Raw genomic sequence first — 16248 nt, 5'->3', positions numbered from 1 at the left:
CAATTGGCTGCGAATGTGGAGAGATTAAGCCCACAGATGCCAGAGGCGTTTGTGATGGCTGTTGTTGTTGTTGTTGTTGTTGTAGTTGTTGTCGTTGGCGTTGTTTTTTGATTTGTTGTTGATGTGGTTGTTATTGTTGTTGTGGAGTTATTGTTGTTTGTTTGTTCAGAGTGTGACAGGTAGAAGTTGTTGTTGTTGTTGTTGTTGTTGTTTAACATGTTGCATTTGTTGTTGTTGTTGTTGTTTGTTGTTGTTGTAGAAGTTGTAGCATTTGTCGTCAGTTGACCTGACGACAATTAGGGAAGAAAGTCAGAAAACGTCGCATTAGCCCAAGGACAACGAGTTTAATTTGTTTTTTTTTTTTTTGTTTTTATTTCGAATTTTGGTTGGTGTTTCTTTTTCATATATATATTTGTATATATATATATATATATATATGTCTTTTTTTTTAGTTGTGGGTTTTATTTGGAAAATTATCATTAATATTTCGCAAGCATTTTTTTCATCAAATATATAAAAATTTTTGTTTCTGTTTTTTTATTGTTTTTTTTTTTTTTTGGTTTTTTTGTTTTTTTTTGTTTCCTTTAATTAAATATATATTACTATATATATATACTCTAACGTTTCTGTTTTGATTAAAACTTTCAATTTAACTTTGGATTTATTTGATATTTTGTATTTTGTATTTTGTATTTTGTATTTTGTATTTTGTATTGTACAATTGTAACAAACAAGTGGTGTACGCTTTGTAATTTTGATTTATATATTTTTGTTTGCTGTTTGCTGTTTGCTGTTTGCTGTGGTTGGCTGTGGTTTGCTGTATATTGCAGTAGATGATTCTGGGGGGGGTGGGGAGGGTTAAAGTTAAAGGTACTCAGCCCGAACTTATGCGCCAGAACAGCGGATAAATCGGTGGACAAATCGAGGGGTGTTCTATGAAAGAATAAATTGTTCTTGTTGCTGTTGCTGTTGCTGTTGTTGTTGGCTAACTAGAAGTGAAAAGATTTAATTTCTTTGTTGATTTGATTGTTCGAGAGTCGACAACTGATCTAATGCTGGCTGCAGATCGAAGCTATCTTCTATATATATATATATATATGTATTTATATGTATATATCTTCAAACTTTGAACTGCAGTCGCAGTCACAAGTGCATTTCGCCTTGAAAACAATTCGAATTCGAATTCGCAGTGTTTTTTTGTGTTTTTCTTTTTTTTTTTTTAAATTTGTTGTGTTTTGCGTTTTTTCTTTTTTTGTTCTTTTTTGTTTTTTTGTTGTAATTTAGCTTTCTTTTGTTTTGTTGTTACTGTTGGGATTAATATTGTATTGTTTTGTATTATCGTTGTTTGTGGGTTGTTATTGTTGTACTCGTTACCGTTGTGGAGTGTGCGGAGTGTGTGGCAATATACAGAAAGGAGGAATAGGAAATCAAACGTAAAAGGAACAGAGCCTTGTTTTCAGTGTTGCGTGCTTGTTTGTTTGTTTGTTTCTTTGTTTGTTTGTTTGTTTGTTTGTTGGTCTGTGTATATGCTTGTGTGTGTGTGTGTGTGTAGCTGTGTGTGTGTGTGTGTGGCTGTGTGTGCGTGTGTGTTTGTGTTAAACACCATCACCATAATAATTCTTAGCTTCTTTCTTGTTCTTGTTGTTGCTGCTGGATTTGTTCTTGTTGTTGCTGTGGTTGTTGCTGTGGTTGCTGTTGTTGTTGTTGTGGTTGTTGTTGCGTGTGTGTATATATATATACATATACATACATAAACATATATGTACTTCGAGTGTGCGTGTGTGCGTGTGTGTGTGTGTGTCACTTAAATAAAGGACTAAAAATAAACCATTCCCAAATTGCTTTCTTTTTTCATTCTTTTCTTTTTCTTTTTTCACGTCGAGTTTTAGGTTAGCAATTTTATTTCAATTAAATTACTTTGTGCATCAAAATTTGTTTACATTGATGTCAAAATGTTTCTGATTTTAATTAGCTTGTTCTTTTTTCGAGTCGGTTTTTGTGTGTGTGTGTTGAGTTGGCGGAAGTTGGGGTTTGGGGGTTGGCAGGGTTGGCAGGGTTGTTGTTGTGGACTTTGTTGTTGTGTGTTGGTTTTCCCTTGTTGGTTATAATTAGGTGTATCATCATATATATAAAATTATTCGAATTCGTTCTGACTTAGACATAATACAAATGGATTTGTTTTGTTTTTTTTTTTACTTATTATAATTGCACAGCAAACATCAATTTTGGAAAACGAACTAAAAATGATGAAAACAGTTGCGAATTTCTTCTTTTTTTTTTTTGATTCTCAAATTTAAATGCTGTTTTCATGTTTTCAATGAAGAAAGGTTTTGATTCGATTTATCATACTTCAAATGATGTCTTTTTCGGTTTATCGATGATGAAGAAGATGATGCTGATGATGCTGATGTTGATGATGTTGATGATGATGTACATAACTGAGTGATGTACGCATACTGGCTGTGAATGCTGTGCAATTCGATTGTTCGATTGTTCGATTGGTTGGGTACAGGGTACAGGGTACAGGGTACAGTCAATTATTATCATCAATTATTGGTGGTATTGATTTGGCCAATGTGGGTGTGCTTAAACTTAACTTGAATAATATTTTACAGTCTTGCTTAACTTGGGCACCAATTAATCAACTTAAAATTAGTCAATTTCGGTTTGCATACGAAATTAAATTAAGTTCTAAGCTGTTGCTGTTGTTGTTGTTGTTGTTGTTTTCTTTTTGTGTTTGTGTTTATGTTTTTCATGTTTATGTTTTTTATGTTTATGTTTTTTATGTTTATGTTTTGTGCATGTGTGTTTTATAAATTATAGGAAAATGTAGCGACAAATGTACATATATCTCTCTCTACATATATATATACATATATATATATATATATATAGAGGGAGCGTAAATCAAAGCGATCAATTTCCATCAATTAAATACGTGAAGCTTTCGATTGTTTTACTTTGCTAATTGATTGCTTATTGCTTATTGTATTTGGTATTTGGTAATTGGATTTGTATCTTTGTGTTTGTATTTTTTTTCAAGTGTAATTTAGAGTATATGCGTGCGTGTGTGCGTGTGTGTGTGTGTGTGTGTGTGTAACTGTAAGTAATTTCTTAAATGTATTTCGGGCTGTTTTGTAAAGCGCATTTAACATGAGTTCACTAATTGTAATTATTACTAATAGTTGTAATTGTATTTTGTATTTTGTATTTTGTATTTTGTATTTTGTATTTTGTATTTTGTATTTGTGTAACTGTTGAATGGATCTCATCGCTTATGTATTATGTATTATATTTGTATGTGTGTGTTGTTTTCATTCATTGCTTGTTCTTCTCTAATCATTTCTAATTTCGTTGGTAATTGGAGAGTAGTTGTTGTATTCAAACGGTTAGTATTTAATTGGAAAGTAAATAGGTACATATAGCGTTAGTTATCATTGAAGTTAGTTTTCAGCTGCTACAGATTGTATGCGTATATATATATATATATATGTGTATGTTTATATATATATATATATGTATGTATGTATGTATGTATGCGTGTATGTATGTATGCGTGTATGTATGTATGCGTGTATGTATGTATGCGTGTATGTATGTATGCGTGTATGTATGTAATGTATGTATGTGTGTGTGTGTGAGTGTGTGTGTGTGTGTGTGACTGGGATATATGCGAATGTATATGGATTAGTAGTGATCTCGAGCGCCTCGTTTAGCACCAATCAAAAAATGCTCGCTTGCATTTTATGCATTGTTTTCTTTTGCTTTTGTTTTTGCTTTTGCTTTTGTTTTTGTTTTTGCTTGTGGCTTTTTTTCTTGGGTATTTTCAGATTGAATGGGCTGACTCGCAATCGCTAATAAACGGTACACGATACACATTGGAGAACACTTTTCGTTTGACCAGTGGCTGTGTTTGTGTGTGTGCTTTTGTGTGTGCATTTGTGTGTGTGTGAGTGTGTGGGCTTTATTTGTTGTTGTTTTTTTTTGGGGACCAAGACCATTGTGTGCATGTGTTTTGAGTTATTGCTGTTGTTGTCTGCTTTATAGAATTTTATATAATTTTTCACCTGCTTTCCGTGTATGCGTTTCGGGTGTGTGTGTGTGTGTGTGTGTGTATGTGTGTGTTGGCGTATGCGTATATTAATGTATGTGAAAGTATAGGCTTCCCTTATACATACACACAGACGACAAAAGTACACAGTAGTACGTACAGTAGGCACACACAGTAGTACCTACCGTAGGTACACACATAGTATGTACAGTAGGTACATATATACACATTGTACGTAGAGTTGGTACATATGTACACATACCATGTACAGTAGGTACACGAAGTAGTACTTACAGTAGGTACATATGTGCACACATAGTACGTACAGTAGGTACATATGTACCACATATTCAACGATCGCCTGAACTGACTGGAATTGGAATTTAGCTCGCAAGTAAGTGCCACATATGTATACAAATGCCAATTGCTGTGCAGTTTTCTTCTTCATTTCATTTCATTTCATTGTGTTTCATTTCATTTCATTTCGTTTCGATTCTATGCATATGTTCACATTCGATTTGCCAATTATACAATTAAACAGATAACCGATTAGCCGATTAACCGATTAGTCAACCACCCGATTGGGCTCAGCCCACCCAATCCCCGAACCCCCTTTGCTGTATTCGTAGTAGTTGCCAGGTCTTAGGTTCAAATCTTTGTGTGCTCTTTTGTGTGGGGAGACCACGACAAAAACGTGGGGCCAAATATCGATATACATATATATGTATGCATATATTGATTGTACATATATATATATATACATGTGTGTGGGCGGGGCGGAACGGAGCGGAGCGGAGGCTTGGGATACATACGACAATTTTGTAAGATGAGAAAATTCGTTGCACTTTTTCAAGAGAGTATACATTTATGCATGTATATATATATATATAGATATATATATATGTATATGTATAGGTGTGTGTGTGTGTGCGTGTGTGTGTGTGTTTTTGTTTTTTATGCTGTTTGATTGATGTGCAAATAAAAATGATATGCGTTTAGCTCTTGTTTCGTACTCGAAAACATTGTCTCGATAATTTTGTAATTTTGTAATTTTGTAATTTTGATGCCATATATTTTTTGTTGGTTATTCGGTTGCAGAGGAACGAATGCGAAAAGAAGTCGGAATTAATTGAAAACAATTCAACGAAAGACACATTAACAAATAAAGTTGCAATTTATGTTTTATAATTTGTTTTTTTGTATTTTTTTTTTTTTTGTTTTTTTTTTTTTTTTTTTTGTTTTAGTTTAAATTTGTTTCAATGCAAATACGTATACGTGAAGCTTTTCTTTTGCTTTTGCTGTTTATGGTCATTGAGTGGAGGGGGGGGTTGGGGTTTGAGTGGGCAGGGGGGAGGGCTTTGGATTGTGGGAAGCGGGCGTGGGTGGGGGCGGGGTAAAATTTGGCTTGGAGAATTGGTATACTTAGTTTTAGACACAAGCACGACGACGTACAAAGTAAATGAAAATTCAATACATAATATATATATAAGTATATATTCGATCGATCTTATATAATGCGTTGCATTTTACCAAAACAACAAAAAAATTACAACAAATAATGATTTTTGCAAAATGTAATTGTTATTGTTGTTGTTCCTGTGTTATGGTTGCTGTTGTTGTTGCTGTTGCTGTTGTTATTGTTGTTGTTGTTGATACTAAACAATAGTTGTTGTTAACATAATAAACCAAAGTGAAGCAACAAACAACAAAATATGGAAAATGGGATCATTGAAAGTAAAAAGCTGCTTTTTTTTGCTCCTTAAAAATTGAGATGTTGTTTGAAATGATGATGGAAGTGGGTAAAATGAACATGGGAACAGTCTCTCAGAGTCTGCTGTTCTTGAGAATTATAACATTTGAGCCTTCACAATAACAGCAACAGTTAACAGTAACGGAAACGGAAACAGAAATGGTCAACATGAACCAAAAAACAAAACAAACGAAAAAAACAAAAGACAGAAAACAAATGACAAAAGACTAATGAATTTGATTTGATGTATGAATGAGCACAAATATGTAACTATTTAGGTATGTATGTATGTATGTATGTAAGTATGTACGTATGCATGTATGTATAGAATGCAGGTAATAACATTTTGGTAACGGTTTTAAATACGAATACAAAATTAGCACACAAATAAACGAAACTAAAACGAAAAACGTAAATGGAAATGGAAAATGGAAAATGGAAAAATGTTAAGGAAACAAAAATATATACGAAAAACATATATATATATATATATATATATAGATATATGTGAAACACTTGCTGCGATTGCTAAGATTTCTTTTAAGACTTTGTTAACTTTGATTCTTAACTGGATTTGGCTGCATTCGAGTCTATTCTCTGTTCAAACTAACTTTCTAAGTTTCGTGTATGACAGAAAGAGATAGCGATTGGGTGTGTGTATGAGAGAGAGAAGGAGTGAGAGAGAGAGATAGAGAGAGAGAGAGAGAGAGAGCGAGCGAGCAAGAATCGAATGTGGCATATATATGACGGATATAGACGTATCTGCTGATTTGACATGTGTGCGAACATGAAGTAAGCCAAATGAACTCAAAAACTTAAAGACGAAAGAAAAAAAATAATGAAAATAAATTTGTTAAGCACTTCTCGCAAAAAAAAAGCTGGGCGCAACAACAATTAAGCAGCAAACACTGAGCCAAAATCCAAACCAAAATCAATCGAGAAAATCCCTCCGCAAAACTACAAAGAGCGAGACACTTTCCATTCACAACAACAACATCATAATTCTGATTTGGCTAAATCCAAACCCAAAATCCGCTGCTTGCCCCCAGGCGTTAGACGTGTTCATTAATTATCTACATCCCTGATGTAGGTGTACATATGTACTATGTATGTATGTATGTACATACCCCATTAACTACGCATAATAATGTTTTAGATGGGCGGTGCGGGGGCGGGGGCGGGGACAGGCCGCAAAGCCGCAAAGCTTTTTCCAAACTGGTTTTAGTTGTGCACACGGCTAGATAGCGATGTATGTACGTGGCAGGGGCAAGACTAGTGGCAAATTGTTGTGGCCTAACCGCAGGATAACAGCGGCAATTAAAATGTTTGCCACATATTCAAAAACAGTGCATTTTTGCTAAACACTGCTGCTGCCCAAGCTGTCAGTGGCGGAGTTCATTAGTTTTATGTCATTACACACACACACACACACACAGCCTAACACACACACACACAGACTCAGTTAGATGTTGTGGGAGAATTGCAGGAGTTTAAGTAATCTGGAATGGCCAATTGGTTGGTTGCTTGGTTGGTTTGCTAGTGTTTGCTGTTTAATGTTTGGTTTATGATTGTGATTCGATTTCAATTTTGATTTCTTTTCTTAGCTTTTTGTTAATTTCTCTTCTTCTTCGTTTTTCTTTTCTTTTCTTTTTTTCCTTTTTTCTTTTTTTTTTTGTATATATGCAAGATATCTTCATCGAAATCTTCATCAACATCAGAATGTGGCGGTTTGTTATACATATGATTATTACGGCTAACTGCTTTCTATAGCTTTCTATTGTTCTTTGGCTATTGCATTTCCTTTTTAATTTTCATTCTCATTTTCATTTTCATTTTACTAGTTGTCTTTACGAGTGGACGGAAATATAAATGAAAACATTTCCCATCGAAACAATCAAACAAGAAAGAAATTTATTTATATACTTTTTGTTAGACTTGAAGATGCAAAAAAAAAAAAAAAAAAAAAAAAAATACAGAAAAAAAACGTTTACAAAAAAAAAAAATATGAAAAAAATAGCAAATTGGAAAACTGAAAAATATCTATTATATTTCAGTGTTTAAATGTTTTTGTTTTTGTTGGATTTTACGTGTGTTTGCAATGCAATAATTGGTCCAACAGCAAAGGTGGCCCCGAGTCGATGACTGGTATTCGATATATTCGATAGATTCGATTGTTATTATTATGTGAGTATTATGCAAGATATACCCTGTAGCACTACTACAGTCTGACAGTCTGACTGGCCGCAGACCACCTTTGGTTAGACATTTAGTATCTTGGTTTACTTTCAAAATCAAATTGAAAATGACTGACAAAAATTATCGAATGAAATCAAATAAAAAATATTCGTGTAGGTAAAATAAATCAAAAGTTAAATGAAATTGTAATCAACACACATATATATAGCCGATTTATATGCATGTATGTACGTACATATGTAAGTATGTTTATTTATTATTATTATTATTATATATTTTTTTTTTTTTTCAAGTAAAACAAATGATACAGACACATTTCTTCAACGTTAAAATACTTGGATTTCTAGAACTTCTTTTTTTTTTTCTCATTGGTAATTAATTTATTGGGTATTGTTTTGCTTTTTAAAAAATTGTTTTTTTTTTTTTTTTTTTTTTTTTTTTTTTTTGGTTGTTGCATTTGATGTAAAAAATGTAATAATGAGCTTTTGAGCGCAAATAGAGCGAAACAATAGAGTAAATAGAGAAATGTTCGGACTCACCTTGTGGAGAGGCAGCGAGTTCGCCAGATTGTTGAAGTTGTGGATTGAGACCTGCATTTGTTGTTTGTTTGTTTGTTTGTTTGTTCAAAGAAGGACGAAACGAAAGGTACAAAAATGTATATTTTGCGTTAGATATATATGTATATATATATATATAAAATATCTGTGATATCTGTGATATCTGTGTGTGTGTGATTTGTGTACGCACCAAGCAAGGCTGAGTGATCGAGATTGCCCATCGGAAAGTTGAATGCGGCACCGGGAAACAGTTTGTTGTCAGCTGGCGACATGATGAACGGCTGTGCGGCATGGTGGGCGGCCAGATTATCGCCGATCTCATCATCATTGCCCGAGCTGCAACACAACGAATTGATTAGTTTGCAGTTGCAGTTGCAGTTGCAGTTTGCAGTTGCAGTTGCAAGTTTGCAGCATTGAACATACCTCAAGGAGCCTTTGCCGCCATCGCCGCTGCTGGAACGATTGGCATCGTGCTCGCCAGTTGAATCGTTGCTGTGCTCATCATTCACATTGCTATTGGCATTATTATTGGAGCAGACCAGCTCCATTGGCTCCGATTTGACATCGTCGACGCCTCGAGCCATTGGCGATGAGTTGAGGCTGCCCAATTTGTCGCTGATCGAGATGCCGTTGCCGTTGCCGCTGCCATTTGTGTTGTTGTTGTTGCTGTTGTTGTTATTGTTGTTGCCCGAATTGTTGTTGCCAGCGTTGCCAGCATTGCCGTTGCCAGTGGGTCCATTGCCTGCATGCCAAAAAAGAGACACAGATATTGATACATTGACTCACTCTCTCTCTCTCTCTCTCTCACTCTCTCTCTCGGAGATTGGGGCGCTCTACTCACGTTTGTCGTCCTTGAGGGGCGGCGTATTGTTGTTGTTGTGGTGCTTGATCGTACTGAAGTCGGCCGGCGTCAGTTGGGGCGACACGCTGCGCGCATGCAGCTGCAAATCTGGGCTGTTATTGTTACTGTTGTTGGGCAGACCGTTGTCGGCGCAGCGCAGACGCTTCAGCGCATGCGATGTCTCCTCGACGACGGATGCGGCGGCAGCGGCGCTGCTGCGATGCATCATTGCCATGCGCTTCAACAGATGATTATTTAGATGCGGCATTTGTGGCGGCGGCGGCGGCGGCGGTGAGGCAGCGCCGCCCGTCTGGCGACTGCTGAACAATGTGGCAGCCCCATCATCGTGCAGCGCCCCATGATGCGTGTGTGTGTTGAGGGGCGTGCGAACGCCGGCATTGGCCAAATTCTGTATCTGTGCCAGGTGCTGTAAGGTGTGCAGCATTGTAATTGGACTCTTGTGGATTATGCAAACAGTTAAATAGTTGCCACTTACGCTGTGCGTATCCTCGGCCTGCTGCTGTGTGAGACCCGAGACGCGCAGCACTTCGGCTGTCTTCAAGAAGGACTGCAACGACTTCTGGTGCACGTTGACCTCGCCGTGGTAGATGAATTCGACCAGCGAGTGCAGATCCATAAAGTTAACATCTTGCAGCAGTATGACGGGATGTTTGCAGGGTGTGCTCTGCAAAGATCCAAAGAAAAAAAATATATATATAAATAAATAAATACTTGCAGCATACTTGTAAATTCAGCCCTGCCCCATCGCTATAACTATATATATATATATATATGATATATAACCAAGTGCAAATGCTGCTTATTAACTCGTTATATAGAAAAGATTCAAAACTGAAGTTTTGAAAATGTTTAAAAATTAGTAAAGCTTTTTTTCTAGCTTTCAGCAATATGTTTCTCGATATTAGCAGCATATTTCTCAAAAAAAAGCTGAAATTAGAATGTGAAATGCATATGAAAAATATGAAAAAATCATTTTACTCAAATCAATGAAAAAAAAAACTCCATTTTGTAAATCACAAGTTTTTCTAAATGAATTTTATAAGTCTATAAAATACATATGTTTCATTCGAAATTGGATATAATTTTTTGCAAGTCTTTCAAATTAGAAAATCCTGATTATTAGAAAGAAAAACAACAATTTTCGTTGTAGAAATGCGCTTGCTGTACAATGAGAGGCGAGCGTTAGATTATTTTCTCTGAGTGTATGCGTATTTATATTGCGTATATAACTCCAATCTTAATACACATTTATGTGCTTATTTTCAGCAATGTTTGCACACTGTTGACCCCATTTCCCCCTTCCCCCTTCCACCCGACGAGCAGACGCCAGGCGACTTCTCACTGTGCCCAATATGTGTGCAGACTACAGTCTCCGTCAACAGTCAACAGTCTGCAGTCTACAGACTACAGACTACAGTGTCTACAGTGTCTCAGTCTCAGTCTACAGTTTGCAATTTGCAATTTGCAATTTGCCATTTGCAGTCTTTCTACAGTCTCCACTTTTATGACTAGTGAACATGTCTGTCTCTGCGTGTGTGTGTGTCTCCGTGTGTCTCTGTGTGTGTGTGTGTGTGAATTTCACTTTATCATCAAGTGGCAACACTCAACAAAGGGCGTAGAAATTGGGTCAAGTCACGGCGTCTTTGTTATTATTTCGATTGCGCACAGTGCATCCCCCCTCCTCCGTTCATCTCTCCCCCTTCCCGCATATTTGCAGTTACAGTTGCCGTCACAGCCTCTCAGCCGCCATTCCATGTGTGTGTGTGTGTGTGTGTGTGATTGTGTGTATCCCGATCAGAGCGAATCAGACAGGCAGTTTACAGTTTACTTGTCGCTTTGCCTTATTTACTTGCATTCGCAATTTATTTGCACACTCAACCTATGCATACATATGTATGCACGTATATATATATATGTAAATATATATACATATATGTGTGTGTGTGAGAAGCGGCAGATTGTGAAATTGAGGTCAAGACGACAGTGATCAAGTGATCGCCAGCCAAAGCAGCAGCAGCAGCAGCAGCAGACCGAAAAGAGAAACAGGAACTGAAACTGAAACTGAAACAGAAGCAGAAGCAGATGCAGAAAACAGAGACGAACATGAAGACGAAGACGATGAAGAAGAAGCAACAGACGTCGACTAAAAAAAGCAGAAGCTGGCGGGATGCAAAGGCAAAGGGAAAATGTGAGCGCGAAAATCACGCATAAAAAGGAAACTGGAATATGGAATCTGTGCACTTTCTCTATGCATTTATGCATTAATCGCATTATATATAGATATATACAGAAACATTTACAGTTTGTATATTTAACATGATTGTTCATTTAATTAACAACAAGGCAAAAAGAAAAGCATTCAAGAATTGCCAACAATTTTGAGAAAGTTTCTTGAATAGATTGCGAATTATTTTGTATATTTTATTTTGTTTTTTTTTTTTGCCTATTGTGAATTGCAAATGTTTTTTTTTTTAAGCAACTGTTCGACGTGTAAATTGTGAATGTGAATTGGCTATTGTGAATTGCAAATGTATTATTTGCATCTGGTCACAAGTGCTCAAGTCTCGCTAAGTAGACGTGCATTGTGAATGGGGCTATTGTGAATTGTAAATGGTTTTTCTTCTTTCTTTTTTTTTTGCATGCAGCTGCTAAGTAGGCGTGTAGGCGCCAGATTCAAAGCTGCTTGTCACAGACACTGTTGCAGTTGCAGTTGCAAGTTGCCGTTACAGTTCACGTTGAACAAAAGCCAAAATGCTTTTAGCAGCGCTTAACTCTCGCCCCGCCAACAATTGCCAACTGCCAACTGCCAGCAGTGACCAGTGACCAGTGTCTGTCTGCTGTCTGCTGCCAGTTGCCAGTTGCCCGTTGCCCGTTGCCAGTTGCCAGTTGGCAGTTGTTGATACTTCATTTTGTTTTTTCTGGCTGTGTGTTTTGCAGTTTTACACCTAATTAAAATAATGCGCTGCAGTTAATTAAATATTTATGCCTAGGCACAACAAGAAGCCAGGCACAGGCACAGCAAGATCAAGCAAAGCAGCAGCAGCAGCAGCATAGGCAAAGTGTCGCCAAAGCGGACTCAGCAGCAGTAACTGCTACACACCCTGCCACTGCCACTGCCACAGACCCGGTTAGCTGGCATGGACTCTAGGTTGCATGCCTGTTTGTGTCATTGTTGTTGTTGTTGCTGTTGTATGTATTTCAAATTGAATTTACAAACTTCTGGCCGACGACTCGCGTATTGTTGCACTGCCAACAAAGTTTTGTATACTCGTACTAATTTTCTTCGTATATAATAATTTTAGCATTTTTTTCTTCGTTCTTTTTTTTTGTTGTGTGATTTGTTGTTGTTGTGCTCCCTTGCCCCACAACGGCTGTTATTGTTGCAGTCGCAAAGTTGTCATTCTTTTTTTTCTTCTTTTTTTTCTGCTCAGCATTTAGTTGGCCTTTTTAACAAATTAAATGTCGACTTGCTGTTCTGTCTGCCATTTGTTTGGGGTCTTCATTTGGGGTCTTCATTACCATAGCCTGCTGCTGCTGCTGCTGCTGCCTCTTTGCAACATTTGCCTAACAACATTTGGCTGAAAGTTTGCGAATTTATTGGCTGGACACAGCTTGTAAAAGTGACGCAACTTGGCCTGTAGGTGGAGCCCGGTCTCCAGTGTTGCAATCGGTGTCGTATACGCAATATCGGCCCCAGCTACGCCCCGCAATGTTGATATATTGTCAGCAGTAAGCATTGCAACCATTAGCGACCTCAATGCCACCAAATGGCCCCAATGAATATGCAACCTCTCTCCCTCTCTCTCCCTCTCTCTGTCTCTCTCTTTCTCCTGCACACACACACACACATTCTTTTGCTCTGCATTTGGCTTACAAAGTTGCTGCATTAAATTGTTGCTGTTGTTGTTTTGCTTCTTTATTTTTCCTGTCTGTTTGCGTCTATAATTTACAAAATGAAGTTTTCTATCATGTTAACAAATCACGTCGAGAGAAAATATTTACAGCCAACACACACACACACACACACAGAGACACAGAGAGACACACATAGAGCAAACAAAACTAAGAACTGAGAAGTTTGTAATTTATATAATTTCTGCTGCAATGGCAATGGCAAAAGCAACTACGGCAACTACAACCGTAACGTAAACGTCAACGTCAACGGCTACGGCTATGGCTATGGCTATGGCTACGGCAATGGGGAACGGCATCCCACTAACTACAACCACTAATCAATCCACTAACCAATCCGCTAACCCAACCCTGGCCTGCTATCGTCGTCGTCGTCGTCGTCACCAGTGACGCCAATGACAGCTCAAACAATGCAAATGGCAAAGTTTTGGAGCTGCTGCCGAAGGGCGCGGTGGGGCGGGGCGGAGCGGGGGCAGTGGGGTAGGCAGTGGCCAAGTCAAGACTCGACGAGGCCTGCTAAAAACCGCAATTGCGTGCAAATATTTTCAATGCAGGCACAAGCGGCCCAAGTTTGGGTTTGGGGCCTGGCAAACGACGATGAGCCGACGACTCCCATAATTTTAATGTCATAATAAAAATAAAATAACACAAAAAAAAAAAAGAAGGAAAAAGGAAAGCCTGCAAAGTACGAGACGGCACAGGCTGCCCCCAACTGGCCCAACTGCCACTTTGCCCCTTTCTTTGTAGCCTTAAGTTAAAGTTGCCTTTTTGGTTGCTGCAACTTCACCTGCGACTTGCTGACGTGATTAGCATAACTCTCCTAACAGGGGCTGGATGGGGTTTGGGCAATTGGTATTGGTCCAGTCTCAGCAGTGATTGACAAGTCCCTCAATGCTGCTGCTGCTGCAAGCCATTCAAATTCGAAGAGACAGTGGAATTGGAACTGAAACTGAAACTGGACGGTAAACGGTGCAAAGCTGATAACCGTTTCAACCGTTTCTGTGCCGTTTTCTTTCGCTTTGTTTCGTTTTGTCCCGTTTTGTTCTCTGACTGTACCTCTCTGCATAAAGTTTTTCTTCTTCTTCTGCTGCTGCTGCTGCTTCTTCTTCTTCTTTTCTTATTTTTCTTTGCTTCTCATACTAGTTGTCGACATTTGGCGTGTTGTCGTCTGTTTGGCTTTTGTTACTGTTGTAGTTAGTTGTTTTCATTGTTGTTGTTGTTGTTGCTGTTGCTGCTGTTGCTGTTGTTGCTGTTGTTGCCGTCGTGCGCAACTAAATAAATTAAAATGCAAAAAGGAAGGCAAACGCAACCTGGGCCGCCACACAACGGGAACCCATTTTACCCATTTTTACCCATTTTACCCATTTTTGCTCATTTTGCACATTTTACTCATTCTTGCCGTAATATTTTAGCTAAAAGCACAAAAATAAGTATTATTTACCCAAACAACAGCTAAAAAAAAAAAGAAAACAAACTTTGCCTTAACTGTTTACACCAAGAGCACGAGACGTTTCCACGTCGCTGCGAAACTTGCAACATTTTGTTGCTGTTGCATGCATGCATGCATTTGCCAATAGTAACTAATATATATATTTGTGCTTGTTGTTTGCATGCGTGTGGCATCATCATTTTATTAATTAGGCTGCCATTTAAACTGTGCCGCACAACTGACGACAGCCGTTTGCCTCATTTTGGAATTTGCTGCTTGTCTCCTGTGGCACTGGACAGAGACCAGACCAACGCTGCGTATGCTTGCTGCTTATACATACATGCTACACACACACACACACACACATGCAGCTGTACATGTGCGTGTGTGTGTGAGTGTGTGTGTTGCATGACAAACAGGATGCACTTAAGGCAAAGCAAAGCAATCTCACTCCGTCGCAACTAGCAGCTGATGCACATGTGTTGCTTGCGTTTCTTTTCTCTCTCTGTCTGTCTGTCTCTCTCTCTCTGCCATAAATATGTAGGTCAGAGTTGCGTTAATAAATAAATAAAAGCAAAGCAAGACAGAAAATACTGTTTGTGATCTTTTGGTGCAGCAGCAGTGGCAGCCAAGCCACACTTTTAACCCTTAAGCCCACTTTTACATGCAATCATTTTATGTATAAAATTAAGTACACTTTTTTCTTCATGATTAAACTCATTTTTCATTCGCAATTGACTATTACCATCTCGATGCCACTTGCCGCTTTCATGGTGGCTTGCCGATAACCGATAGCCTTCAAAATATATCAAAGCTCATTACTGTTCACAGAATCCGCACAGGATTAACAGTGAGTTAACATTGCATGAGTTTTTGATGATCGATAACTATTTATCTGTAAACTGTGCTATAGCTTTTGTGCAAAGCTTTTGTGTGTGTATGTGTGCTTTTGCTCGCGCCCCCTACTTCTGGCAATGTATTAGAATAGTAACTGTAGAACTAAAAAGCGAAAGATAACAAATTCTATGCTAAGAAACTAAGAAAGAAATGAAATGAATCTTGTTTGGTTGCACTTACCTTGAGAAGATCGCGGAAGTAGGGGCTGCATGCGGAGAGCACGACGCGATGCGCCTTTATGCTGCGACCCTCGCAGGCGAGCGTCACATCGACAAAGTCCTCGTCATCGCGAAGATTCTCGAACGCTGATGTGATGCTGCTCTGGTAGTTGTTCCACCTCAAACAGAAATGCTGTGTTTCATCCATGTTGACTTGTTCTTGTTCTTCTTCTTGTTCTTCTTGTTGGTAAGTGTTATGCAGCTCAATTGTTGTTGCTGTTGTTGTTGTTGTTGTTGCTGTTTTCAGCTGCCTAGCGTTGTTATTGATGGTGTTGTTGCTGATGTTGTTGTTGTTGTTGCTGCTGTTGCTGTTGTTGTTGTCGTCGTCGTCAACAGTAGAAACAACGCTGGCCTTTTTTGTAGTCACCTTTTTGCG

At 38.0% G+C, this 16248-nt stretch overlaps 1 protein-coding gene across 4 annotated transcripts in view; it reads right to left on the bottom strand.

The window, feature by feature from the left end:
• LOC6569498 (broad-complex core protein isoforms 1/2/3/4/5) overlaps nucleotides 1-16248 on the bottom strand; it is a 39770-nt gene extending 23522 nt beyond the window's left edge. For 2 of the 4 annotated variants that reach the window (XM_032741373.1, XM_032741375.1), the window contains exons 1-6: nucleotides 15835-16076; nucleotides 9892-10080; nucleotides 9396-9822; nucleotides 8978-9296; nucleotides 8745-8890; nucleotides 8537-8587 (exon numbers count right to left, since the gene is read on the bottom strand). In XM_032741373.1, the coding sequence (XP_032597264.1) occupies nucleotides 8537-8587; nucleotides 8745-8890; nucleotides 8978-9296; nucleotides 9396-9822; nucleotides 9892-10080; nucleotides 15835-16020 (1318 nt within the window). In that variant the 5' untranslated portion in view covers nucleotides 16021-16076. Of the gene's footprint in view, nucleotides 287-8536; nucleotides 8588-8744; nucleotides 8891-8977; nucleotides 9297-9395; nucleotides 9823-9891; nucleotides 10081-15834 lie in introns of all 4 variants that reach the window. The other 2 variants (XM_032741374.2, XM_032741372.2) reach the window with 2 other exon arrangements.

This window comes from Drosophila grimshawi, unplaced genomic scaffold, assembly GCF_018153295.1.
Source record: "Drosophila grimshawi isolate 15287-2541.00 unplaced genomic scaffold, ASM1815329v1 contig_848, whole genome shotgun sequence".
Taxonomy (NCBI): Eukaryota; Metazoa; Arthropoda; class Insecta; order Diptera; family Drosophilidae; genus Drosophila; species Drosophila grimshawi.
This window is presented reverse-complemented; position numbering and strand designations above follow the sequence as displayed.